Source organism: Aptenodytes patagonicus, chromosome 2 (assembly GCF_965638725.1).
Source record: "Aptenodytes patagonicus chromosome 2, bAptPat1.pri.cur, whole genome shotgun sequence".
Taxonomy (NCBI): Eukaryota; Metazoa; Chordata; class Aves; order Sphenisciformes; family Spheniscidae; genus Aptenodytes; species Aptenodytes patagonicus.
In genome coordinates, this window is record NC_134950.1 from 26,522,306 (window position 1) to 26,548,240 (window position 25,935).

At 41.1% G+C, this 25,935-nt stretch overlaps 1 protein-coding gene across 6 annotated transcripts in view; it reads right to left on the reverse strand.

Moving 5' to 3' along the window:
• DPY19L4 (dpy-19 like 4) overlaps window positions 1-23,707 on the reverse strand; it is a 35,051-nt gene extending 11,344 nt beyond the window's left edge. Inside the window, exons 1-16 of one of the 6 annotated variants that reach the window (XM_076329397.1) lie at window positions 22,930-22,988; window positions 22,742-22,821; window positions 19,972-20,079; window positions 18,506-18,630; window positions 17,747-17,837; window positions 15,879-16,000; window positions 14,870-15,015; window positions 12,917-13,040; window positions 12,211-12,345; window positions 10,811-10,942; window positions 10,623-10,721; window positions 9,319-9,392; window positions 7,323-7,481; window positions 5,519-5,638; window positions 4,290-4,410; window positions 2,732-2,788 (exon numbers count right to left, since the gene is read on the reverse strand). In XM_076329397.1, coding sequence (XP_076185512.1) covers window positions 2,732-2,788; window positions 4,290-4,410; window positions 5,519-5,638; window positions 7,323-7,481; window positions 9,319-9,392; window positions 10,623-10,721; window positions 10,811-10,942; window positions 12,211-12,345; window positions 12,917-13,040; window positions 14,870-15,015; window positions 15,879-16,000; window positions 17,747-17,837; window positions 18,506-18,630; window positions 19,972-20,026 — 1,560 coding nt within the window. In that variant the 5' untranslated portion in view covers window positions 20,027-20,079; window positions 22,742-22,821; window positions 22,930-22,988. Of the gene's footprint in view, window positions 1-2,731; window positions 2,789-4,289; window positions 4,411-5,518; window positions 5,639-7,322; window positions 7,482-9,318; window positions 9,393-10,622; window positions 10,722-10,810; window positions 10,943-12,210; window positions 12,346-12,916; window positions 13,041-14,869; window positions 15,016-15,878; window positions 16,001-17,746; window positions 17,838-18,505; window positions 18,631-19,971; window positions 20,080-22,424; window positions 22,536-22,741; window positions 22,822-22,929; window positions 22,989-23,568 lie in introns of those variants that run through there. The other 5 variants (XM_076329394.1, XM_076329398.1, XM_076329396.1 and 2 more) reach the window with 5 other exon arrangements.
• Window positions 23,708-25,935: the final 2,228 nt, after the last annotated feature.

A 25,935-nucleotide genomic window follows, 5' to 3' on the forward strand; every position in this document is an offset into this window, starting at 1 on the left:
TCATGGTAAACCTGCTTGAGCAGGGTGTGTTGGACTGTTGTGACTTGATGGAAAGGTGCTGTGCAAGTGGGAAAGGAGAGATTTCCTGGAAGAGCATTATGTGGGTAATCTGCCCTGGACTTTACTCTGACTTTTACTTTGATCACTGCAGTGAAGGAAAGTACACTATACTGTATGAAGTAGGATATCTCAGTTTATGCTCTTGAAAAACATTTTGGGAAAAGGAGGGATTCTGGGAAGTCAGACAGAATGCCAACTCCTTGAGACCAGCCCAGATTGCAAGCCTGCACCAAGCTTCCCTATTCTGTCAAGTTTGGGGGGTGAAGGAAAAACAGGTCCTTTATTAAGATGGACAATTTTAGACTCAAAGAATCATTTAGGTTGGAAAAGACCCTTAAGATCATTGAGTCCAACCATAAACCTAACACTGCCAAGTCCACCACTAAACCATGTCCCTAATCACCACATCTACACAACTTTTAAATACCTCCAGGGATGGGGACTCCACCACTTCCTTGAGCAGCCTGTTCTAATGCTTGACAACTCTTTCAGTGAAGAAATTTTTCCTCATGTCCAATCTAAACCTCCCCCGGCGCAACTTGAGGCCGTTTCCTCTTGTCCTATTGCTTGTTACTTGGGAGAAGAGACCAACACCCACCTCGCTACAACCTCCTTTCAGGGAGTTGTAGAGCGCAATAAGGTCTCCCCTCAGCCTCCTTTTCTCCAGGCTAAACAGTCCCAGTTCCCTCAGCCACTCCTCATAAGACTTGTTCTCTAGACCCTTCACCAGCTTCGTTGCCCTTCTCTGGACACGCTCCAGCACCTCAGTGTCCTTCTTGTAGTGAGGGGCCCAAAACTGAACACAGTATTCGAGGTGCGGCCTCACCAGTGCCGAGTACAGGGGCACAATCACTTCCCTACTCCTGCTGGCCACACTAGTTCTGATACAGGCCAGGACGCTACTGGCCTTCTTGGCCGCCTGGGCACACTGCCGGCTCATGTTCAGCCACTTTGTAAGTCCTAGAGCCATTTTGAGCATTTATCGGAAGAAGGCATGACTAGAAGCTGGCCAGCCTTGAGAGGCTGGAGGATGTTCATGCTGTTGTAAATGCTAAGTGAAAGCTACTGAATGCCAGCTCTTTTGAAAAGGATACAGTTCACAGGTTATGCCAGACTAAAGGGACAACTTACTTTGAGACAGCCATAGTGGACAGACAGCTGGAAATGGGAGCCTGCTTTTAACTGTGGAGTTTCCACCCCCATTACTGGGACAATTCAGCTGGCAAGTGATAGCAGTCTACAACCAGACATGTTAGGGTAGCACAAGAACAGCTGCCATATGTTCGTACCAGGGCTGAAAGCTGTAGCAGTATTGTTACACATATGCCTGAACTGTCCCTGGAACAGAAGACGACAGAAAGAGGAACTACTGCTGCCACCCCAAGGAGAACCAGCTTCACTTATCAATCAGAGCCCTTAGAAAAATCTAGTTAGATGAGGGACTATGCCAGACTGAGTCAGAAGGCAGCCAAGCAGAAAGATGCTGAGCTGTACACTCAGCCATTTATAGCCACGGTAACGGATTAAGAGCCTAAGGCATTTGCACTGTCCCGTTACTATTAATCAAAGTTTCCAAGCTCAGGAATGAGTTATGAACCTGGAGAGCAAACTGTTCACCACTGCTTAAAAGCAGAAGCTGGATCTGCAATGGATGAAGCCCTCTAGAGCCCAAACCCCCACACTGCTTTTATTAAAAAATAATCTGAAAAAGAATTATTTGGTCAACTAAACTAGTTTCCTCTATTGTAATACATTTCATAAGTCTTTTGAGCAACTGTAGCTTTTTTTTCAGGAGAATATCTACTGCTCTGGCAGAAATGTGTAAAGAGTCAGATTACATTGCAACCAAAATTTCTATTATAAGATAGATGTTACAAAATCTGTTCAAATACTGTTGGTCAAGACTGGCTTTTATATTTGAATGCTGTTTAAAAAAATAAATATTTGAATTCTTATAAAACTATTCAAACTAACTATTTTGAAGATATGTCAGTATAGTAGAGGCTTATACTTTATAGGATATTTCCCATATTTTTTGCACTTACAGAAGTTTAAAAAATAATTACTTATAAAGTCTGTCTGTGACTTGCAATAAAGAACTAAGTATTTATTTTAAACATGGAAACATCTGTAGCTTTTCTTCCCTGTATTGTAGTATATACGTACCTCTACACAGTGCTCTGCACGAAGGATTTAACTCCATTATAATTTGATGGGAGCTTTTCAAACAGATTATTTGCGTATGGCCTCCCATAATTTTACTTCCATTTAACCTCACTCCCTCTCACTAAAACCAAGATTGGAGCAACAAAGTTTTCAATATCCCGAGTTTTTATTTGGCAGTATTTTCTTTCTTGAGTCAGTTTATATATCCAAAGCGCAATAGCTGAATATAATAAAGTCTTCATTTAATTTAAACACTTATTAATTACAATAAGCGATCATTAACAAATTAAATTGTCAAATACCTCATACTGAAAAATGTAAACAGTTTTGTTTAAAAAAAAAAAAAACAACAACAACAAACCAAAACATATTTTCAGTGGATGACAGCTTTTATTTCACCATATATATTTCATTTCACCAAGTATATTTCATTATATTTGCTCATCATTTTGACTCATATTGTGCCTACATACAAAACAAAAAAAAACAAAGGTACTTTTCTTACCTCTTTCCACAAGCTGAATCCAATTATTGTGGGAACTGCCATACTCAGAATAAGAGCCTAGAAAACACACATTAGAAGAAATGGATTATGGACCATTCTCCATTCCCCAGCCTTGGACTATCTGTTGATTCTGCTCATATAGTAGACTACATTTATGCCTGAAATCTTGGAATGACAGTAGGTGAAACTTCAGTTTTCTACAAGGCAAAAGGCTCTCCACAAACAAGAATTTGCCTAATTTAGCATGGAAGAACTTATTTGACCCACGATAATTTTACCACCAATATTAGGGGTGGTTAATTACTGCTCCAATAACAATGATGCAATGTGCACATGATGTAGGGAACAGAAGAAAAGCAAACACCTCTCACATACAAATGAAAATGAGATAATCTGAGAAAGGAAAAAGAGTACGAAATAAGCATGTCAAACCTCTGATCTTGTTGATGTTTTTGTTCAGATTAACAATATTGATATGCAAACCCCAGAAACCCATTCTTCAGCACACCATCATTCTAGCTGATAAAATTTTCGCTTTGTGAAAAGAAGAAAATAGCTCGTGTGGTACAGGAAACATTTGGTAAGGAGTGCACAGAAGGCACTCTCTTGATAATAAGCTATTAACATATCTACTATGTTAACAGTAATAAAGCAGGTCTATATAGCAGAAAACATGAGGTATATAAAGGAATGTGTTTACCGTGTACATGAACATATTGTTACTCCTTGAATGGAAGAACACTGTCAATGTTTCTGATGTAACAGTGTATGGCATTTTCACAAGTGACATAGTGAATCTCTGTTTAAGTACAAAATATTTATTCCTATAAGCCTCTCAAAATTAAGGTAAGTAATATCCTATCCTTATTTTATTAATAAAATTAATGCAGAAAGCTGCCAAAAATTGCACAAAGCAACTCTCAGCATATTAAGAATAAAGCCAGGGTTGGAAGCGGGGGGAGTTGTTTGCACTGTAGCACAAGCTCATCTTGAATCGCAACACTTCTCTGTAACGGCCACACATAAACAAATCTTATGCAAAGTAATTCCACATACCTTTTCTTATGATGCAGCTTTATTCTCAGCAATTAATACACCTAACTACCACATTTTTAGCCTCATTTCCTAGTGAAACAAGGCTTATATCGGTGCTTACCTACATAAGCTTGCCTGTATGCCTGTACTTTTTCTCCTGCACTCCTCCTACAGAGCGCTTGACCTTCTTGGCCAATCTCAACTAAATATGACAGAGGGCTTGAGGTCTCAAAGATTCGTTAAAAGAAATTAAACAGATGAGTGAAAGAGAGAGAGATGAAAACAGCTTTGCTTCTTATGAGGAAAGGCTGTAGTGTGAACACAACTTTATCACCAGGTACCAGAGAATATGTGAAAGTGTGATATTAAGAATGAAAGACACAGAAAAAGCAGACTACGAGAGATCCACTGCTCACAGAACTACATGTTCTTTTAATGCGTTCTTCTATAGGTCTTAGGTCACTGTTGTTTGAAAAGTTGCTTGCTAGCTGTAATTCCCAAGACATTGGCAACAGCAACTCACCAGCAATATCGGGTGCACAGCTTTCAGTCGAAGCCACTTGAAAAGTGTCATCCAAAGTTCAGGAGAGCACACACCAAATGCAGCAAGCATGCAAACATAAGGTGTCCATAGATATTTCATTCTGAAAAACATTGCAATAACTTAGTTGGGACTCTTTGCATGCCTCTGTATTCAAGCTATTTATAAAAACATTCAGATTTTTTTCATATGTCAAACAGTCTGGATGTTCAAGCAATCTGAGATCAAATTTGATGGCACTGAAGGGTAAACCAAGGAAATCTCTAGCAGAAGAGCAGGCACCTGATTATCTGCTGCAAGATGTAGGAGCAAGATCCAAGGTCAAAGATGACAAAATCCTTCACAGAGTTCAGGGGAGGATGAAAGAAAAACAAAGAGACTAGTAAAGTCACTTGGCTGTTGTGGTTTTCCAGCCAAGCAAGGATAAAAAGCAGCTATTCAGCAAAGCTGTACAGACACTGTACTATAAAGGAGTTCCTGAAGAAAGGAAAGGAAAATATTTAATAAACAATTTACGATTTGCTGGTATTGTCTGCCTCTTAAGGATAGACAAGACAACTACATGGTAACACAACAGTCTGCTCACTTTAAGAATTTGTGAATATTCAGATTTTAGGACGATGAGCGTAATACAAACACAAGTCTGCCACCTTCAAGCTGATTTAGCTAAGAGCCGAGATTAGAACAACAACATCTTCCCAACATTAGCTTCTGTAGCTTTAAAGACTAACACAATACCTTTGAAACAGCTTTGCTACTGCTTTAGCATGTCAAGCAAAGGTATACTTCACGCTAGCCTAGACACGAGAAGATAGGTGAGAAATCTTCCACGTTCCAATATTCCAGAACATACACTGTTCATCAAAACACTACACAAGAACTTGCTAGAATACAATACTAAAAGAATTACAGTGCAGTTCTACACTTAAATACCATAAAGAAAATGATTAAAATTTGCTTCAATTAACGTCTCGGATTTTGGCTGCATTAAAGCTTGGAAAACATGTTAAAGAGACTGAGCACAACTCATCATATACGTGTATCCAATTTATAGTCAAAATTATCTTTGCTATCTCCCCTACTAACTCGTACCACTACATGCTAAATACATTTCTGAAAAGGGGTGAATTTCAAAGGGGTGAATGGTGTATCACGTCCAGTTAGGAACTCTCTGTTGCTTTCAAAAGAGATACATCAAAAATCAGACTTACCCTTCCAAACACATCGCTAGACAACCAAGTAAAATTGTGTGAATTACATGATAAACTATTTCTGGCCTCTCTCCAATTCGACCATCCTCAAGTTTAACTGTCTCTTTCAGTGGTTCACCACTGCAGTTGGAGAAAACGAGACATCACTTAATTCAGACATTATCTCAGGCAAAGGTGCCAATAAAAATACTTTTATGACCTTTAAGTCAGCAGTACACTGAGATCATTCTGTGTCATATCATACAATATTGTTGCACTGCTTATTTGGTTTTTGTACTTCATCAATGATCTATCAGTACCCACTGTCCCTTGTTTTAGACTGTAACCTCTCTGGAGCAATGGCTGTGAATTAATACAATGGGATCACTGCCTATGACCGTGAATCCTATTTTGAGGTAATTCAGCAACAAGAGACAGTCTAATTTAAGAGCATGCACACTCCGCAAACATTTAGATGAAGCATGCTGTACATGCATTCTAAGTTTCTTCATATCATTAGCTTGGTGAAGAATTATGGAATCTGTAGGACGATAATTGTGTATACCATTTTATGACAAAGTAAACCAACAAAAACAGTTTTTAGTCACATTATTATAAATTCCAGTAATATATTATAAATAAAAATCATAACCAAAAATCTTACAACAAATGTTTTTCTACAAACGAGACAGCAAGGCACACAATAGATAACATTTTATTCTACCATGATGTGATTTCAGGTTACAATTTTATAATAAGCCTCATGACAAATGGAAAAATATTTGAGATTATTAACTGCTTCAAAATAAATTAAAAAAAAAAAAAGAGGGGGGAGAAGGTTTATTTTAAGCTTTTCTTTAAAAAGCTGTTGGTCATACTGGAGTCACTGCTCATTACAAAGTAGTAAATAGCTATTTCAACTACTAGCAAAAAATCGGAAGATTTTGTTTCATTGTTTTGAATATACTATCACACATCCAACTTGACAAACATTTTCATTTATAGCAATATAATCTTTATCTATTAGAAGTCTTAGTCCTTGAAAAAAATCTATTGATTTTTGCTGCAGACAAGTGAGACATTTGCCCTAATACCTGAGCAGTTACACCATTCATCTTCTACCAGGAAAAGATAATTTCCTAGCCATTGAGTTTCCAAGACAAGTTACGCTAGGATCTACAGTCTTGCTATTCTTAGTCTGTAAACAGACAGCTCCATTACCCCTTCTCTCAAGGGAACTGTGAATCACTGTGAAACTAAAAATAATTGAGGCAGTTTTACTTCAGCTCTGTTCCGAGCAGCAAAGGCTGATGGACCTTATCACAGTAAACAAGAGTTTAAAAAAAAAACAACCCAAAAAACAGTGAAGCATTAGAAATCTGAAATCCTCTCAACTCCACCCATGTCATCCTTCACAGTATATAAACTTGAAAAAAAACACCCAAACCCAAAACAGAGAAACAAATTCTCTAGCAACAATCAGATAACTTTGCTGTTGTAAGGGGAAAACAGACAAAACATCTTTCTCCCTCACAATGGGAAGAGACATAAGCATATCACAAAACATTAGCCAGAGCTCTGCAGGAATTGCACCTATGGGGAAACAAACCAATGCCAACTCCCTGTCTTGACTGGAGAGATGCTCAAGAAGCTTGTCACCAAAGGACTTTCTTTAGGAGCCTCTGGTGGGCCTTTCCACTGGTGCTCACACCCTGGCAAGCTCAATGGTGCAACAAACTCAAAGCAACAAACACCATGACCATTCACTTTGACATCCATGAACCTCTTTTAATTTCTTATTTTTCAGTATAAATAAGATACTTACCAAATTCTCCTAAAAATGACCTGAGTTACAGAAAAAAGGCAGATAATTAATACTAAAATATAGAAAGGCAACAGTGATGACTGTGTTAGTCGCAAAAAAAAGTCTTGGGAGGGTGCCTGAAGAGATTCTTGACAAAGGAGCCAATTCATTGTAAAATTCCTAGTAAGGCAAAAACATCCCATTAAAAACAATAATACCCCACAGATTAGAAAAAAACCCAGCACACAACCAATCACAGTTTAACCTATTCATGTCATAGGAAACTATTTGAAATTTGTCTTTGAAAAGTTATCTTTTTATCATTTGAAACTGCTTTGCAAGTACTCCTTAGAGTAACTGTCAAAAGCTTATCTTCCAAAAAAGAATCTGTGATCTGGAGAGACCAGACTACAACTCTTTTATATCACAAAAACCCAACCTCCCATATAACTCCATTATGGGGACCACAAAGCACTTTGTTGTCACAGTGAATTAAGATTTTAGAGATATTGATGCAAGAAGGTATGCTTGTCCTCATTCCAAACAGGGAGATGAAGAAGGGAAAGTGGTCATCTGAGATCACAAACAAGCCCGAGGCACTGCCAAGAATAGAATCCTTAATGCTGAAATTCTAGTTCTGTAGCCGAACCCATTTGATCATTCTTCTTTCTCAATTAACGAGCAGAAAGATTATATACTCTGCCAAGAAGCACTATCAATGTGTATTCTCAACTGGAATTGGTGCAGCATGTGATGCTGTGAATGCATTCTTGCCTTAATTTGTTTTGCTTTCCTCCCTCTTTTCTTTTTCTTTTCCCCCAAAGGAAGACTAGAGAACTGAACCACTTTCAATTAGACAGAATCAGTTTAAAGATTAACAGCTGGGCATGTCCAAACTGGCCTTAAAAGACAGATCTTGAAGCTCTTGTGCTGCAAACCGTAATTCCAACCCACAGTTACACAATTTTCTAGGCGTAGCTGCACCCAGTTTGTCTCAATCACTGGCTTCATTGCAGAGTTTGACAGCCTGGAAAGTAACATGTAGCAAGTCCCCGGGGATCAAAAAAAAAAAAAATTATCTATAATACCTGGTAGCTGAATAAACTGAAATCCTGACCAGAAGCAGTCCTTTCTTTTCTTGCAAAAACACTTAAGAACGTGCATGTATGTGTGTTAAAGAATGTGTCTTAGTCAATGTCATTACATCTTGTCTTCCAAAAATTCCTCAACAATTTCAATTATGTGTGATGTCATTTTCCACTTCTTCCCCGGAAAGGCTGTGAAGTAGTTTTGTAAGAGAGATGCAGTTCCCAGGAGAGAGTCCCAATTCCTGCACAGAATTACAAGTCTTGGCTTGGGTCCAGGAGGCGTCCCAGTCCTTACCAATACTCCATTTGAAGTTTTCCAGAAAACTGTAGCCATGATGTCTTCTTCTTGTAGACCAACAGTCAGCTCTCACAGATGCAAACAGTTTTTCTTAGAATCACAACAATTCCCTCTGACTTTTAAGTTGTCCCCTGTCCTAATTTCTTCCAAGACATACAGGTTTTTTTTTGGGGGTGTTATTCTTACAAAACAAAAAATACAACCCCACAACCCAACCCTGTTTTGAGACAGCATCGATAGCTCATGGCTCTTTTCAGAGCCCTTTCTTTTCCAGGCTATAAGAAGTTAGTACCACCACCTTTACCCTATTATCTTTGCTTTCAAGTCTCATTAGAAACACTAGATGGGGTACAGAAAGTTTTTGCTCTTCAACGTCAAAAGAAAACAAAAATCTATGAAATGCTTTCACCCCAAGGCATGAAAAATATTGAGGTGCCTCAGAAACCTCAAAATCCTAAGTAAATTCTGTATACGCATCTTTTTTTAATTCAATCTTAAAACCAGGCGACAAATAGAAACTGTTTCCCTAACTCCTCTATAAAATTCTCACAAGCCATTTAAATTTTATACTTCTCAGAGCAGTTTCAGAAGTTTGGACATCTTGGAAGGTGTAAAGAGTTTAAAAACTTACTTAGTTGTGTTTAAGCCAAGTTTTACTTCAATGAACTTCAGCAAATGCTCATTTTCTTTATGAGGAACAAACATCTGAAAATTAATTTAGCAGAGAAAAATCTTGTCAAGTGTTGGAAGCAGCTTTAACATAGTCATTTCATTCAGATTACAAAATGGCAAGGAACAATCAACTATTCAAGATTTGGTTATAACTAACAAATGTGATTAAGTGTGCCAATTAAGGTACCAGTGTAGTAGTGTAAATCTTCACTTAAATAAATCTACCTTTAGGGTTTCCTTGAGAATATCATTCCCTTAATTTCATTCATGTACCCCAACAGGAGGCAAGTGAAAAGCTGTCAACAAGTCGTCAAAAGACTACCAAATGGTGTAAAAAAGATCATGAAAAACGGGCGTGGACTTACCCCCAAGCAAGCCAAAGAACATTGTGTTTGGCTCCACTAAACAATAGGACTGCAGCCTAGCAAAAGTTACGAGCATTTGTAATCTTCACATAAATTGTTTGAGCAGCCAAAAGTTCTGTGTACTGTCTACGTAATTTAACTCTTATTTTTCAAGGTTAGGTTTTATTTTCCTGGACATACAGCAAGGCTAGCCAATCTGAATGGCACAAGAAAACAATCAGTTCTGAGCATTCTCTCAAACTTTTTAGGGTTCACTAGGTTCTTTATTTTTAAGTTGACACTGTTAATTAACACAACCAGGGTGAGTTTGAGACATAGAGGAAAAGCACAATAAATTATGTAAAAGGCTAGAGCCAGCAAGAGGGAGTTGCTAATCAAAATACAAGACCAGGCTAAAATCCCATTGTGTAATCTCAGCTCCTAGCTGACTCCTACACTAAGTGAAGGTCTCTGTTCCCATGCTCTAGTTGAAATGTAATTGAACATTAACATCTACCCTGAGACTACTCATACCTGTTCCTGGCTACCAGGTCTTCTCCTTGCACAAGAATACTGTTTTAATATTCAGCCCAGTTTGTAGAGGCCATCCAAGTTATAACAAAAACCACATTTATGAAATAGCTAAAGTGTGATTTAAGGAGTATTTCTATACTATGCTTCAACCTCAACCCAAAAGACCAAAACCCTAACAAAAACCAGCTGCTTGAGTTGTTAGGTAAAGACTTTTCATGCAGATAAAAAATTACTCAATTTTTAGTACTCCAATTTGCTGTGAATTAAGCTATGAACTCTCAGATCAATAAGATAAGCAACACTTCAAAAGATTTTTCCAAGATACATCTGCAACTTGCCATTTAGATTTTGACAATTCAAATCACTTTTTATAGAGGAATCTTACCTTTAGTAAGAAGTTTAGTGTCACTGTTATTGTAAGTACCAAATAAATGTACATTATTTTCAGCAATCTTGACATAAATGTACCTTTTTTCATATTCATCTGCAAAAATATTTTAAGAATGCCATATCATTTGGAGTTCAATTTAAATAATAAAAAGTACACTCAGAGTTAGAGGAGAGTCTAGTTACCTGAAGGCATTTAGAAAGCATTAAAGCTGCTACAAGACTCAGTAATGGTGACACTAGTAAGGCTGAATTTTCAAACTGCAAAAGGTACCCCAAGAAGAGAGAAAACAAGTAGATTTTGTATACTTCATGCACCTGTTGAAGAAAAAATAAAACACAATAAAATAAAATTACAGTGGATATATGTCTTGCTTTTTAGAGCAGTAGATAGCTCACTCCATTCCTCTGTCAGGGGATTAATGGATCTCTATCCTCCAACTCATGAATCCAGCAGGGTACCGTTTGGCTCTGTAAAGTATTTCACATCAAAGTGATCCTGGTCAGCCTCAGTAACTAGTGCACAATTACTTCACATGAATTCTGTAAAAATGCCAAAGGTAGTAGTATTTTACAATGTCCCCATTCTGTAACACCTCACTGTGATGCAGCGTGAAGCAGTAACCACAATGCAACAGTATGAAAACACACAATTTGTGTGGAAAAGCTGAATACTGTAAAAACATGCGCTTTCCTTGCCCTCTCAATAACTTGTTCATTTAACCTATCTCAGGAATACACAGACTGTTACTGATATTTTCTGTTATTTACTAATTGATAAGCAGATTTGTAAACCCTGACACTTGATTCTTTAGACTTTTACCAAAACACCCATCTTCTCCCTTACATTTTAAGGACCCTGCTTTGAACTAAGATAGATCAAACATCTCCCACTGCTGAGGAACAGGAAAAAAAGCAATTGAAAGAAGAGGTGACGAATTAGTATTGCATGCAGTATGAAATGGAAGTTATATCTAATAAAACTAGAAGGCACACATGTACGAAGTAGCATATATACCATTGCAACAGGCAGAGTAAAAATGCAACATTTCTAAGAACCATTTTGCAGAATAAATTCACATACTTTCTTGTACTGAAAAATCAATTGGTCTTCAGCATCTGTCTAGCTTATTTATTGGCTAAATCAGTACAGGGCAGGCCATTCAGGGTGAAAATGAGCCCCTTAACTGCACAGAGCCACCAGAGCAGTTTTTTGGTCAGCCCCACCCTGTTGTGAATAGGGAAAGGAGAAGAATAGGCACCTAGGCCAAAAAGGATGCATGACTGAGTATCATTCATCACACTTTCAGTTCTCCAAGGATGTTTCAGGTCTCAGAAGCTTTGTTTAGCTTCTGACCTTTTGTTAGGAAAGCTGTCCCAAACACAGTAGTCCAAAAGAGAGTGAGTTTAAAGCCATTTTATTCTGCCAATGGAAATGACATGCACTTCAGCTGGACCCAGGCTGCAAGACACTCAAGTCATCACTCAGTCTGCGCCCTTTGGAGCTCCTGAGCAGTATGTATGGCAGGCTCCTCTGAGGCTGTATTTAAGTCCCCAACTATCAGTAGGTTGAAGAGTTCTAATACCTTCTCTGTCTGTGCCAGGGCAAAGCTGTCTAGCAGAAAAAGAGAAACAGCTTGGACAAACAGGAGATAATGACTGTATTCCCACATCATCATGAAGGTATATGTTGAAGCACTCACCAAAAGGTAACAAAACTTCTAGAGAAAAAGAGAAAAACAAAAAAGGTGTTAATTTCATACCTATGCATCTCTGTCACCAAGTAACTGAGAGGTCATTAAAACAGAAACCATGGAAATTCGTTATTATTTTAGGAAATAATTAAAACACTGACTGCAGACATATTTAACATGTTCTCAGATGGAAGAAAGTAATTACTGAAACATTCAAAAACTTTTAAAGCCAATCAGAAGAAACATCTTTGACAGAGACACAGGGAAAGGAAGTTACCACCATCTTCTCCGAGCAACAGGAAGAACAACAAAATAGTTTACATAGTGAGAAAAATTCTGCATCAGTTTATTTTAAAAAGACAGCATACAGCTCATTACCACACTGTTCTCTCTGAACCCTCATGGGGGCATAACAGGGCAGGGCATGAGTCGCTCAGCAAAAACTGCACATGCCTAGGTGAAATCCAAGTGGCTGTTTTGAAAAGAACAAACAAAACATCTACTGTTTTCTGCCTAGCAGGGCAATAGTGACAGAGGTAACTATTCTAGAGCACAGTTCTACCAGCAACTCTTTATTAGGAAATTAATTTTGCTTTACCTCAGCAGAACAATTTAGGTTTTTTTTTAAATAGCCTGTGAGGGCTGCTACTTGACATGCAAAATATGGCAAAGCCCAATTTTCCCTTGATGGTATGGAGTAATCAATTCTTGTTGTATCTGTCCTAGAATAAAGTACAGACAAACAAAATTATTGTAAGATTTATGGAACAAAAATATCAAGGAAAGCCTAAATGTCACTTCTAGTTATCAGTGTGGCCTTGCAAGCAAACTACACCTATTAGGTGTAAAGTAATACTGACACAATTTTGCTACTGATACAGGTCACAAATTTAATATCAGCATGGAAGGTCCAATCTTTACTCATTTATTCAGCAGGTCTCCTTATTAGGTGGCGTTCATAGGACTGAAGCCAAAAAGTGTCCACCTCCAGCCTTTTCTGACTCACCACAACACTGTGCAAGCCGGATGCACCATGCACTGCTTCTGCCAACCTGCACTGTGACAATGGAGCCTTCTTTGGCCAGGAGCAGTGCTAAATGGTCTTATGTCCATAGGCAGGGGACCACTGCCGTAACAGCAGCTTTTCACATTATGATGAAAATCAGCTCGTAGCTGCGAGAAAAGACTCCTTTCAGTTCTCATACAGTATGTTTTAAATAAGTGATTTAGGCGGTCGAGCACAACATAGTTAGAATCCAAAGTAGTGCTCCCCCGTAGCAGCAGCACCAGCAGATACTCTGTCTACAGGGAAAATTCTGCCCAGCAAAACAAGAGATTAAAGCTGGATGGGGAGCACGGGCCAGAAGAGCAGCAGGATCTTCTCATGGAATGACTTGACAGTATCTGCACAATTAGAGCTGTAGGAGAAAGTTTTAAAAAGTGCTAAAGTGACTTAGAAGCACAAGTCACACTTTCAAATGTGATCAAAGGCATCAGTTTCAGAGGTACATAGTCTTCTTTGTGTCTACTATGCGTTTAAAAAGGAGCCTCAAGCTCCTTTATCATTTAGCTATTTGAAAGCGTCACCTTTCATTTTTACCTCTGAAGCCTCTTACAGAGGCGTATTTGGAGCTTTTTAAACCACTGGACCTTTCAATTTGTTAACAGTGTTTAATCTTCTTTGCTGTTGAAAAAAATACAGATTTATTCACCATTTTTCCTACTTTCCACTGTTCACACCAGCTTGATGAACAATATTTTTAGCTACTAATCACAGATTTGGTCATGATGACTTCACACTCCTAAAAGACGCTTCCCAACAGTTCAACTTTAAAGGTATATCTCTAACATTTTGCTCCTCCATAGCTCTTTCTTTCAAGTGCTCTCAAGTTCATAGAAAGCCCCAGAGCTACTTGGTGACAAACCAGGAACCTGAACACAAGTTCTCATTGCCCAAACGAGGCTCCCTATTATTGTGGTGTTTCATAAAGGGAAGGGACATTTTTTGCAAGTGAAACGTTTTAAAATAAAAAAATCTTGAGATCAGGATCATCTAAGAAGATTCCACTTTGCGCAAAAACCCACTACAAAAAGCAGATTAAGAAAAATATCAAAGACTCTTTACAAGGAAAATGCACTTGGTCATTTCCTTCTAAGCAACAGAACAACCATCACAATACTTAGAGCTGGCCACAGAGGGCAATTCTGTTTTACAGCAACTTCGGAAATTTGTTTTAATTCTTCACCAGCCAAAACCAAAACCTTCTGAGGAATGTTTTTGCAAAATGGAATTGTGTGAGAATACTCCTATATTCACACACATACATAAAGTCAGTTCAACTGGCAGCGTGGATGGTTTGGACAACAGGAGGCCTTTCCATTAATAAAAGCATCATGAGAATCAGTGCAACTCTGGGAAATGTTTTTTATTCAGCATAAGAGCTTGCTCTCACAATGAGAACACAAAGTTTAATAGAAAGCATTTCAATCCGCTCTAATATTTTAAAATGCCTTATTGACAAGCTAGATTGTATAAAGATGTTTTTCTTACCTGTTAATAATGAACCATGCTACAGTCAGCATTCCTGCCAGCCAAGTCCCACTCATAACCCAACTGGTTACAAACAATGCAGTCACATAAATTCCCTGCAGTCCAAAAACTATACCAATGTAGAAATACACTGGTTCAATAACTTCCTGAAATTACAAATAAAAACGAAGAGACATAGCGGCAACTGAGCTGAAGCTGGAAATGATTACTATTTACTATTTGCATACTGCTAACAGTGTGCTAGGTGCTTTACAAACAGGTAAGAGATAGCCCCTATTCTAGAAAAGTACTGAGCATGCTTTTATTTTGGGCTCAGGGAGAACAAAGCAGTGTGAATTAAGAGCACACGTCAGGACTCAGCTTGCTAGTGCCATGATTTTTGTATTTGCTTTAGCATGAACACTGTATGTGTCAGATTTAATAAATCTATACTGCAGTGAGCTATAAAGTTCACAGGACTACTGGAAGAAGTTATGTAGGGGAGGAACTTGGAGAAGTAAAGATGTGGCAAATGGTTCCAAACACAGAGAAGCATATATTAAATAAATAAATAATAAAAAATAAAGATAAATGAGAGAGGACACAAGTATGCAGCGTAAGCAGAACAAAGCCTGAGTAGAGCAGAAGGAGACAAAAGGTTTATCTACAAAAGTGTTTTTCCCTTTTATCTATACAGGAATGGGTAGAGACAGGTACCACTATAACAGACTTCTGTACTCCGAAGGAGCTAACTTTCCTGTTTTTACTGGATAGCACAGATACTCTCCACATTTCTAAGTGGTTTGTAGGAGTAAAGAATAACAGACAGAAAAGTTTAGCGCATATAAACCCCCAAAATCCTATGCCAGAGACTGATCAGAATTGAGGAAAACCTGGATCTGGTAAGAGGCTTAGCTCAATTAATTCAACAAAAATTGCATGTATTTATTGTATGCAGCATAGAAAGTCTCATACACACACACATACACAACCTTAATGAAAGCACAGAAAGTAGGAGAAATGCACATACTTCGCTACCAGATGCTTGATATAAAACACTGGCAATCAACTCTGGGTACAAAGTCATTTGCTGGACTGCATTTATCGTCTTCAGTGATATTGTCTTATTGTTGTGTGTCAACTCATAAACACCTATAGACAAAAAAAATATATTATTCTTGGAATCACTTACTATTGCTGTTCTTAAAAGAGGTGAAAGTGTACTCAGAGGTAGGGGGAAACAGATTTCATCATTAAAGCTACTGATTCACCACTCCCAATTTTAAAGGAAGGAGAAATTTATGTGCCAGATGCCATTCCACCCTACTGATTTAGCAACAAAGTTATTACCTTTTTTTGATCTAGCCTTTAAATAGAAGGCCCAAAACTAACCAGCTGAAGTGTAGTCTTTTCAGCAACACACTGATGCAGCTCTGGAACCGGCTACCTACAGATCACCTTCACAGGAGGTTCTTAAGAAGTGAGACAAAGATCTAACAGGGATGAGCAGGATGTATTAAACCTGTCTCCGCAGAGAGGTCAGATATGATGGCCTCATCACCCTTTTCAGCCCTGTGTTTCTGAGACTTCTAAGAATCACTCACTAAACACAATACGCCTTTGTATGGGATTGAGATGAAATTGAAGCTGGCGTACTTGAAGGATACATCATTCTGAGATATTAAAATTAAAAAACTGACGTCATTACTTAGGACAATAGAGGGAAGAGGAAAAATAATCCAAATTAGAGAAAGAGAAAAAAAAGGAACAAAAACCTCAACAACAATGCAACAGCCAAACAAGATTACTGTTTCCAGCTCTAAGCATATCTTGGTGTGTGGTCTGCAGCTGGTTCTCTTCAGGCCAAACCAGGTCTTGCAGGACTTATAACTGGGTTCAGCACAGCTATGATAGACCTTTGAAAACTGGGTACCCCCATAATACCTAGTAGACACGTGAGTCTATCTGTCTGCAGAGGCAGCATACATGAATGAGGCAGTCCATCTATCCACCGCATGGGTAATCTCCCCAGAGATAATGACGAACTGACTGTACCAAAGACCTATTATATATTGCTGATGAGCTACACATCAGCTGGGAAACTGTTCAACCAATAAAACTATACCTGCAAAGTTTAACTGGCTTCGGATGAGGTTTCACAAGGGGACTGAACTAATTCAATGGCTGATCACTGCGAGACAGGGCTGTTCGCTCCCTCTTCTCTCCTGGAGTTCTCACCTTTTCCCCTTCTGAACTCACTAAACTAGCATGAAAGCATTCTACCTTCTTTTCATTGCTTTAGTTTTCTGCTGGTTTAGGGACCTGGGGTCAGTGAGCTCCAGAGCCAGTGCAGGGTAAAAAGCAGGAGCGCAAAGGGAGAAGAGACCATTGCCGCCCAGTTTATTCTTCTTCCTGTTGGTTTCTGTCCCCATTGCTCAGTGCTTATCAACATCTATTCATCATAGCTGACAGGAGTAGAAACCTCCGGCAGGGACAGGATTGAGCAGATCAACTCTTGACAGAAACTGTTCCATCTTCCGACAGAGTATGGAAAACAGTCATTTCCATCCCCCATTAAAGATCAATTATGCTTAAATGGCAAAAAAGCCCCTATGTAGCATAGGCAAACCTAATGATAACTTCCATATGAGGCACTATGAGAGTAATATTAATCCTATTCCAGAGTATTGATTAAAGGCAATCTGCTGGAATACAGGATAGTTAAATACTGTTTTTTAAAAGGCACTGAAAAGTTAGGTCAGCACGCAGTTTTTAATTAATCTGACTGATATACCTATATAAGAGTGTAAAATCAGCCTCCCCTGTCTGCAGGAGTTTTTTACTGTCTCTAAAAGGAACAGGACTTTTCAAGGTTAATAAAACAAACAGGTTTTGTACCTCTTTCAAAGGAAGGAGCCTTTAGCAGTTCTTTATAGAATGAGTAATAAATGGCGCTGTCACCCTGAAATGTAATTTCTCGTTCAAGTTCCTAGAAAAAAAAAAAAATTCACCTCCTGCAATCTCTTCCCATAGAAGACTATATATTTTCAGACAGACTGGTTTTGTAATACAGCACATGGTTATGACTCCACTGTACATCTTCAAAGTATTCCACAAAACATTAATCTTCACAGCACCTCTGTCAAGTATATAATGCTCTCTATAACTTAGCAAACATGCTTGGAATCAGAGCAACTCAAATCCACATTGTAAGTCAGCACAAGATCCACAGGATCCTTTCATATTCACAAACCTGAATTTCATTCAACTTTCCGTACTTCACTAAATAATACAGTTCTTTAAAAAAAAACAACAAACCCACAACAGAAAAACATACATTCCTGTTGTTTAGCTTATGCAATCCCAGTATGCTTCAGTTTTTTCTCCAAATTTTAGAAAGGTATTTCAACAATAAAGGATGGCATGGAAAAACATATAAAAGCATGACAAGACAAGGCCACTGTTAGTAGGAGAAACACTTAAAAATAAAAGAAAAAAACCCCCACGCAACAAAAAAAAGAGACTATACCAAAGACAGAGGCCTGACTAGAACAACATGGGATTCTGCAAGCAAGTAGTTCCAACATGACATGGATCAGATTTGATTTCAAGGACATAATTTGACTTTTGTTTCAGTAGTTTAACTTTTTTCTTTACCTGCCTGCTGGAAAACCAGAATTTCCGTTCATGATATGTTGAGAGGTACACAGCATACATCATTCCACTAGTGACTGCCGCAAGACAGCCAAAGAAAAGTTTCGCAAAACGCTGAATTAACATATCTGAAAAGGGACAGTGAAAAAGCTAAAATAGTCCAGAGGACTTAGAAACAAACAGTATGCCCTAAATATGACTCATTTCTAAACAGCAAGTAAACTTATAGAATCACAGAATCATAGAATAGTTTGGGTTGGAAGGGACCTCTGAAGGTCATCTAGACCAACCCCCTTGCCGTGGGCAGGGACATCTTCAACTAGATCAGGTTGCTCAGAGCCCCGTCCAACCTGACCTTGAATGGTTCCAGGGATGGGGCACCCACCACCTCTCTGGGAAACCTGTGCCAGTGTTTCACCACCCTCAGCATAAAAAATTTCTTCCTTCTATCTAGTCTATACCTACCCCCCCTTAGTTTAAAGCCATTCCCCCTTGTCCTGTTGCAACAGGCCCTGCTAAAAAGTTTCCCGCCATCTTTTTTATAAGCCCCCTTTAAGTACTGAAAGGCTGCAATAAGGTCTCCCCGAAGCCTTCTCTTCTCTAGGATGAACAACCCCAACTCTCACCTTACTGGCATCAGAATTATCACACCATCAGCAGTACAGATATATCGAGAACTGGTTTGTTATTCCTGTCCTGCAGTTTTCTTTCCCAGTTGTTACCATTGCTTCATAGGACTCAGATATAATACTCACATGCTACCCTGCAAATTTCTCTCCATTCTAGTAAGCTTCATTTTCAAAGGAATTCCAAGAAGAAAAAGTGTCTTCCAAATAAATAAAGCAAACTCTAGATTTTACCCAAAACACCACAAACTTCTTAAAGACATTAACAGAAAGAGGTGGTAATACCACATCTAACATCAATACTGAGACATTCAATTCCCTGTTCTGTTTTCAAATATAAGAGGAAGGAACTAATCTGAATTTTACCAAACTCATTCAATGGGTGTCTACTTCACCCGTAGCTCCCTCAAGTTAGTATGCACTTTTAGCACTTGCCTAAAATTACACCTGGTTTTAGTTCTGTTTCTTGAAAAGCTGTAAGGACTTTTGTCCGTTCTTGTTTCACTACCATTACTTCATGCCTTTCAGCTTCCCAACCGAAAGATCATTCCAGGCGCAATTGAAGTATTTATTTGTACTCAAATAGTAACAACAGTAAGATTCTTAACCCCTCTGCCTCTCCCCCCCTAACCTGAAACAATCCAGGACTACCATTTCACTCTGCAATACATAAAATGTCATTAGAGAATTCTAATGTGCATGCCTGTTTTCTCTTGAAACATTCAAAAACCTAATTCAAAATAAGTCTGTTACAAATTACTGTGCTACAAATATCTTCCCGTAAAGTGTAAAAGAATAATGAAAAAAAAAAATCAGAAGTTGGCTAAAAATTCTGTAGCTTACATTTTGGCGATCTTCCCAGCTTTGAGTTTTCTTTGTTTCTCTCCTCTGGAGCCATTTTGTCAGATTCTGTGCAGTTTTGCTTCTTTCTCTGTCGCAGGTCTGCTGCCCCTGAAGACATTTTTTTTAAGTTATTGCAACACAATACCTAAAAACACACTCTGAGAAATCCACACAGCAGCAGGTAACAGCCAGTTATTGCTACTGGTTCAATCCCACAGCAGATATATTTGACAAAAAGACTGAATTAAAGTATTTCATATGCCTAACTAAAATAACAATGTAACAATACAGAAATCAATTCCTATGTTATTCCTTAGAAAATCTGATAGTTTTCTCTTGAGGCCATACTCTGGGATTACCCAGAACCCAAACTGGAAGCTAACTGGTTTATTCCATGGTGAACGTATTACACAAATGAAGGAAAGCAGTAGTTTAGATAAGTTGATACAGACACTGGGAGAAATTTGTGCCAATTTCATTCTACTCTCATCCTGGTTTTACCCTGCTATGGTACAGTAGTGTACCAAGCACATTACCGTAATACAAAGATTGGGCTAGTCCCATTACTTTTAAATTGAGCTGCCTGTTATTCATACGTGAAAGCTTTTATAAAGTAAATACGTCACTTTTTTTCCTGCTTCCAGATCTACTGGAACTAAGCAGATTTATGAATTTTTAGTCTAACATACAATTAAAAAGCCCAGTCTGCTAGGCCACACAGATCATATCACAAGACTGGGGGCTTCTTCGGCTTCTGTTAACTTTTCTGTAAACAACAGCAGTTTGAAGCCCTGGCCCTTTTATTTTATAGTCTGAAAGGCAATGACGCTAATTCACAGAGTGCAAGTCTCCATACAAAAAGACTAATTGCAAAAAATCTGTTATAGTTTCTGTTATAGTTACTATATTAAAGATGACATCCATGTGTGATGACAAGGTTTAACTGTAACGCATGCTCCAGAATTTTTAGCTATCCAGTTTGATCTACCGTCCAACATTGCTTGAAATTTTGTAGCCACTGATTTCCTCTGGACTTATACCAGCTCTTTCATAAAGCCATTCAACTTCAAACTTGAAGTGTCAATCTTCACATCCCACAATAAAACTTTTAATTACTCTGGTTGTATATTACCTCAGGTCTAAATCAGTCTACTTTTAACTCCCAACTGTTAGCTTTAAAAGTTAGAAACTAGAGATAGTAACATAAATAAACCTTTAAAGTGGTGTCTGCCTGTGTCGGGACACCTGTATGTGTGTTTTAACAGGATTTTCAAAGCAATTTATGAATTATCCTGAGCAAACCAAGATCTCAATGATAACATTTTTCATGGAATGAACAGAAAATGTCTACCTTCTTAAACAAGACAAGAATTGGAAAGATATTAAACAAAACAAGATTTAGGGCATTCAGTATCGCATTTACCGTTATGTCAATCCAAAATGAAATATACACCAGTACCTCTTCATGTCATGTATATTAAGTTAATCAGCAATGCAAACACCGAGTGCACTGCAACTAAAAATCACTTGTACCACACAAAATAAAATGAGGGGAAAAAAATTAGATCACCAGAATGGGCAGATACGTGCTTGGAAAGACAACTGTCTGCCCTTGTCATCCTAGTTATGACCAAAGCAACAGCAGTGAGAACACTGGAGGAAAAGGCATTTATTTTGTTTTTCTGGCAGATAAGTGATCTACCTTGGAAGTGTAACACACATAAAACCTAGAGATAGCAGCAATAATAGAAGACTCCCAAAGAAAGAACAATTTAAAATTCTATTTCCGAAACAAGTACATCTCTGTAGGCAAATGATCTTCACCTCGGTTTTGAAGACTGCACAACAGATTCCCCCCAAAAGCAGTAATAAAGAAAGATCCAAGCATGCTACTTCTGTTTCTTTTGCAGCTGCCTCAAACAAGAAAAATGCTGTTTCCACTTCTATGAATCCTTTAAATGGGGTGAAATGAAAGTCAAACAAGGTGACAACTAAAAATAATCTAGGATTTTGAATTGATGACACAGCCTCTAGTACCTCTTTATCCAGCAAGCAGTTTTTCATCCAAGATTGCTTTCTAGTTCCCTGTAAGTTCCCAGTATATTTTTTTCAACTCTTGTTCAGAAAACATGTTCCACTTATTTTGTGTATCTATTGCAGAAAAGCATAACTCATTGCTCCTGTGTGCCGCTATATTAATCCATTTTTCGCATGCAAATTGAGCACTGTCTGCAATTCTTGTCCTCTCATCTAAAGAAGGACAAAGTAGAGCTGGGAAATGTTCAGAGAAGGGCCACAAGGATGATCAAAGGTGTGCAGTGGCTCCCATACGAGAAACAAGGAAGCAAGTGAGGATGCCTCAGTCTGGAAAAGAAGATGACCAACGGAAACATGCCAGAGGTCTACAAGCCAGTGAAGTGCACAAACAGGCTGAATAGAGAGCAGTGATTCACCTTCTTTTCTAATACTGGAACAAGAAGTTATCAAACAAACCCAGTGAGTCAGGCTAAAAGGAACCAGTTCATCGCACATCACCTTCATGCAGATCACTCCTACCCAAAGAATGTTCTGTAAATGAAGAGTTTACATAGATTCAAGAGAAGAAGGACACATTCATGGAGGACAAATAGCCGAAGACCACTAAATACACGGAAACCACATCCAGCTCAGAAAGTCCCCCAGCTGAGAACAGTTGGGAGGCTGGAATATGCCATGGGACAGTATCGCATATGCTTATTTTGCTCTTGCGTTTCTCCAGGTGCCTACTTACGGTTATGTTTCTGTTGATTTCCCCAAGAAAACTAGATGCCATGTCCCAGTCCCCACAAAGGGGGTTAGCACAAAAGAGACCTGGAGAAAAATGATCGGGGGTGGGGCTAAAAGTGAAACGAGAGAGGAGACAGACTAAAACATACAAACGGGGAAACGGAAGGGATGCCAACGGAAAAGCACACTCACGGAGGCATCCACAGAGCCGATGGACGCTGCCCCGGGGTGCTCTGCACAGAAGCAATACCGGGCGAGGGCAGAGAAACAGACCCCAAGTTTCTGGGCTCCCGTCCACCCAGCTTCCTCCCGCTTGGTGCTGCAAACGATGGGCTGCCCTGGGCGGGGAAGAGGAGGTCTCGTCAGCGGGGCCCGAGGGGACCGCCGAGGAGGGATCGGTCTGGCCTGAGCCTGCGCAGCCACCAGCCGCTGCAGCGGTGGGACCAGCGTTGCCGGGGGAGGCCGGCTCCGTGTCGTGCAGGCGGGCGTTCTACCTTCGTACGTGCGTTACTATCCCGGCACGGACCTGACATAAAACCGCAAGCCCCAGCCGCAGGCCCACTGCCGACCTGCGCCAGGGGAAGAGGCCCCGGCCCCGGCCCCCGGCCCCCGGCCCCAGCCCGGCACGGCAGGCGCCGGTCGGGGCCACACTGACCTCCCTTCCCGCCCCCTCAGCTCCGCGGCCCGAGGCGGCGGCGGCCCCGCGCGTTGGCCGCGCGCCCCGTCACACGGTACCGCCGGGCGCGGGACAGGGCAACCCGCAGCCCCGCCCGCCCCGCCGGCGGCGGCGGAGGGGGATAAGGGTGACACACGCGCCACCGCCCCCCTCACCTTCCTCCATCGCCAGCCTGCGGCCGCCGCCCGCCGCCGGGGCCCCCCGCCGCTCTCTCCGGGGCGACGCCGCCCCGCCCGCGCTCCTGCCGCCGTCGCCCGCCTCTCGTCTGCCCCGGGGGCGGGAGCGCTCTCGCATAACACGGCGAGCGGAGCGCAGCGGCCCCTCACTTCCTGCCGCCCTGCTGTTGCTCCCGCCGTCGGGCGCCTTCTCCAGCGGAACTGTGGTGGCAGAGCGAGGGGGGAAGGCCGGAGCGCAGCCGCGGCGTACCGAGGCGTACCGAGGCGCAGGCGGTCGGCCGGCTGGCTGGCTGGCCGGCCCGCGCTTCCGGCGGGGGGGGAGAGGGGCTCCCCCTGCAGCCGGCACCGGCCCGCTCGGGAGGCGCGAAGCTGCGGCCTTCTGTCAGCCCACCCCGCCTCGCAGCCTCCAAATTAGCGTCACACGGGCAGTGAAGTGCAGTTCCCTGCCGCCCCCGCCTGCCAGCCCGGCTCCAGAGCCGGGATGCCTCCGGGGTGGGCAAGCCTGCCACTTCAGAGGGGCCCACCCAGGCCGTGGGGCCCTAATCAGAGCATCTCTTGTCGGAGCCGCTCGCTCGGCACCCCACCTGCCCTCTGCGAAGAGCCTCCCACCCCGGGAGGGGAGGTCTTCCTCCCGGCATCCCGCTCAGGCTGTAGCATCAGAGCTTCGCCCTCCGTGCCCAGCGCAACCCTGCAGGTTTTTAGCTGCCAAATATAGCTGTGCAGCATCGCCTGGAGAGTCCAGGCTTGATGGTCATGCACAAAACTCTGGGCCAGCTGCGAGGACCTGGTGTGAGAAGTGGTTGATTGAGCCTTGAGGCACGCCTGCTTTGGGCTCCTTTTTGCATCATGATGAACTATCGGAGCACGGTACCAGCACTCTGCTGTAGCAGAGGCTGTACAAATGCAGGACAAAAGGATGCCCCCACCCCCAATGAAGTTACAGCCTGCTTTTGGGAAAATGGGCTGTGTTTGGATAAAGGGAGGCCAGCGAAAGAGTGTAAGGAAGAGATGGAACATCCTTAAGCAGTGGAATAGGTGGGCATTTCAGCATACCAGCCACCTAATGATTATCGTGCTTATTGTTAGCACCCTGGCAAAAGAAGGATTTGGAGGGATGGGTAATTTTGTGAATGTGAGCTGGGCATGCCTTCGGAGCGTAAAGGATAGCATTGAAAAGTGTTTTCTGTAACGTAACAAAAGAGCTGGGGAAGCCAGCACGTTCACTGATGGATGCAATTAGTGTTAGTAGCTAAGTTAGGAGGACGGGACTGGTGATGAAGGATCTTTAAGATGAAGATATGTAGTTTATGCTTGAAATGACAACAGATGGGAGTCCAAGGAAGAGATGCAAAGAATGGGATGATGTGGCTACAACGGCACTTATCTCCTACATTACTTATTGCAGGAACCCTTACGGGCTCCCCCAGTCAAGACCTTGTCATTTTGGGGAGTCTCTGAAGCACAGCATTTGATTGCACCAATCCACAAGTAGTGATGCTGTGAGAAAGAGCATATTTCACCCCAAAGCAGTAGCAGCTTGGATTTTTGGTGGTGAAAGTCCCGAGTTCTGACCATGACAATAAGCTGAGCTGATTATATACATGGAGCTGGGTTTGTTGCAGTATGACAATCCCCTGATTTTGCAGCTATGGCAAGATAAGCTACTTCTGTGCTGCACATGGGATGCCAGGCCAGGGCAAAGGCTGGCGCCCTCCCTGACCACTGCCTGGGGACACACCTCAGGAGGTCCCGCTAAGAAGGAATCTTGCTGATACTGATTGCATTTGCCACTGCAGACACCCTTGATTCTTGGGTTGGGATTGTCAAGGACAGAAGTTCTCACCCTGCCATGCCCCAAATCCGCTTGCAGATCTCTGCGGTGGGCACCAGATCAGGGCTGAGGGGGCTGCTTGGACCACGGAGGGAATGTGTGTCTTGGTGGCTGGCCACAGCCCTGGGGAGGGCTGGGGAGGACCTCCAAGCCTTGCCCAAACCTGCTGTGCAGAGAGAAGATCAAGACAGCTAGTGCAGGACCCAGCCCAGGGGGAAAGGTGCTCCCAAGCAGCACGTCTCTTCCAAGGAGCACCATGTTGTCTCCTTCCCAATGTCTTGCTACAGCTCTAGGGGATGGACTGACCACAGGCATGGGCTTCGGTTGACAGGCAGCTGTTCAACAGACCACAGCTGCACTACAGGCTAGCCTTCCATGTGGGATTGACCACCGCTCATCATCAGATGGTCAGGGTGAGTTCTTTAATAGGTGGTGTATAAGGCCCAATGTATTAAAAGTATGCTGAGAAGCTCCAGAGTCTATAGGACCACGGTCTTGGCAGAGGTAGTCTAGCA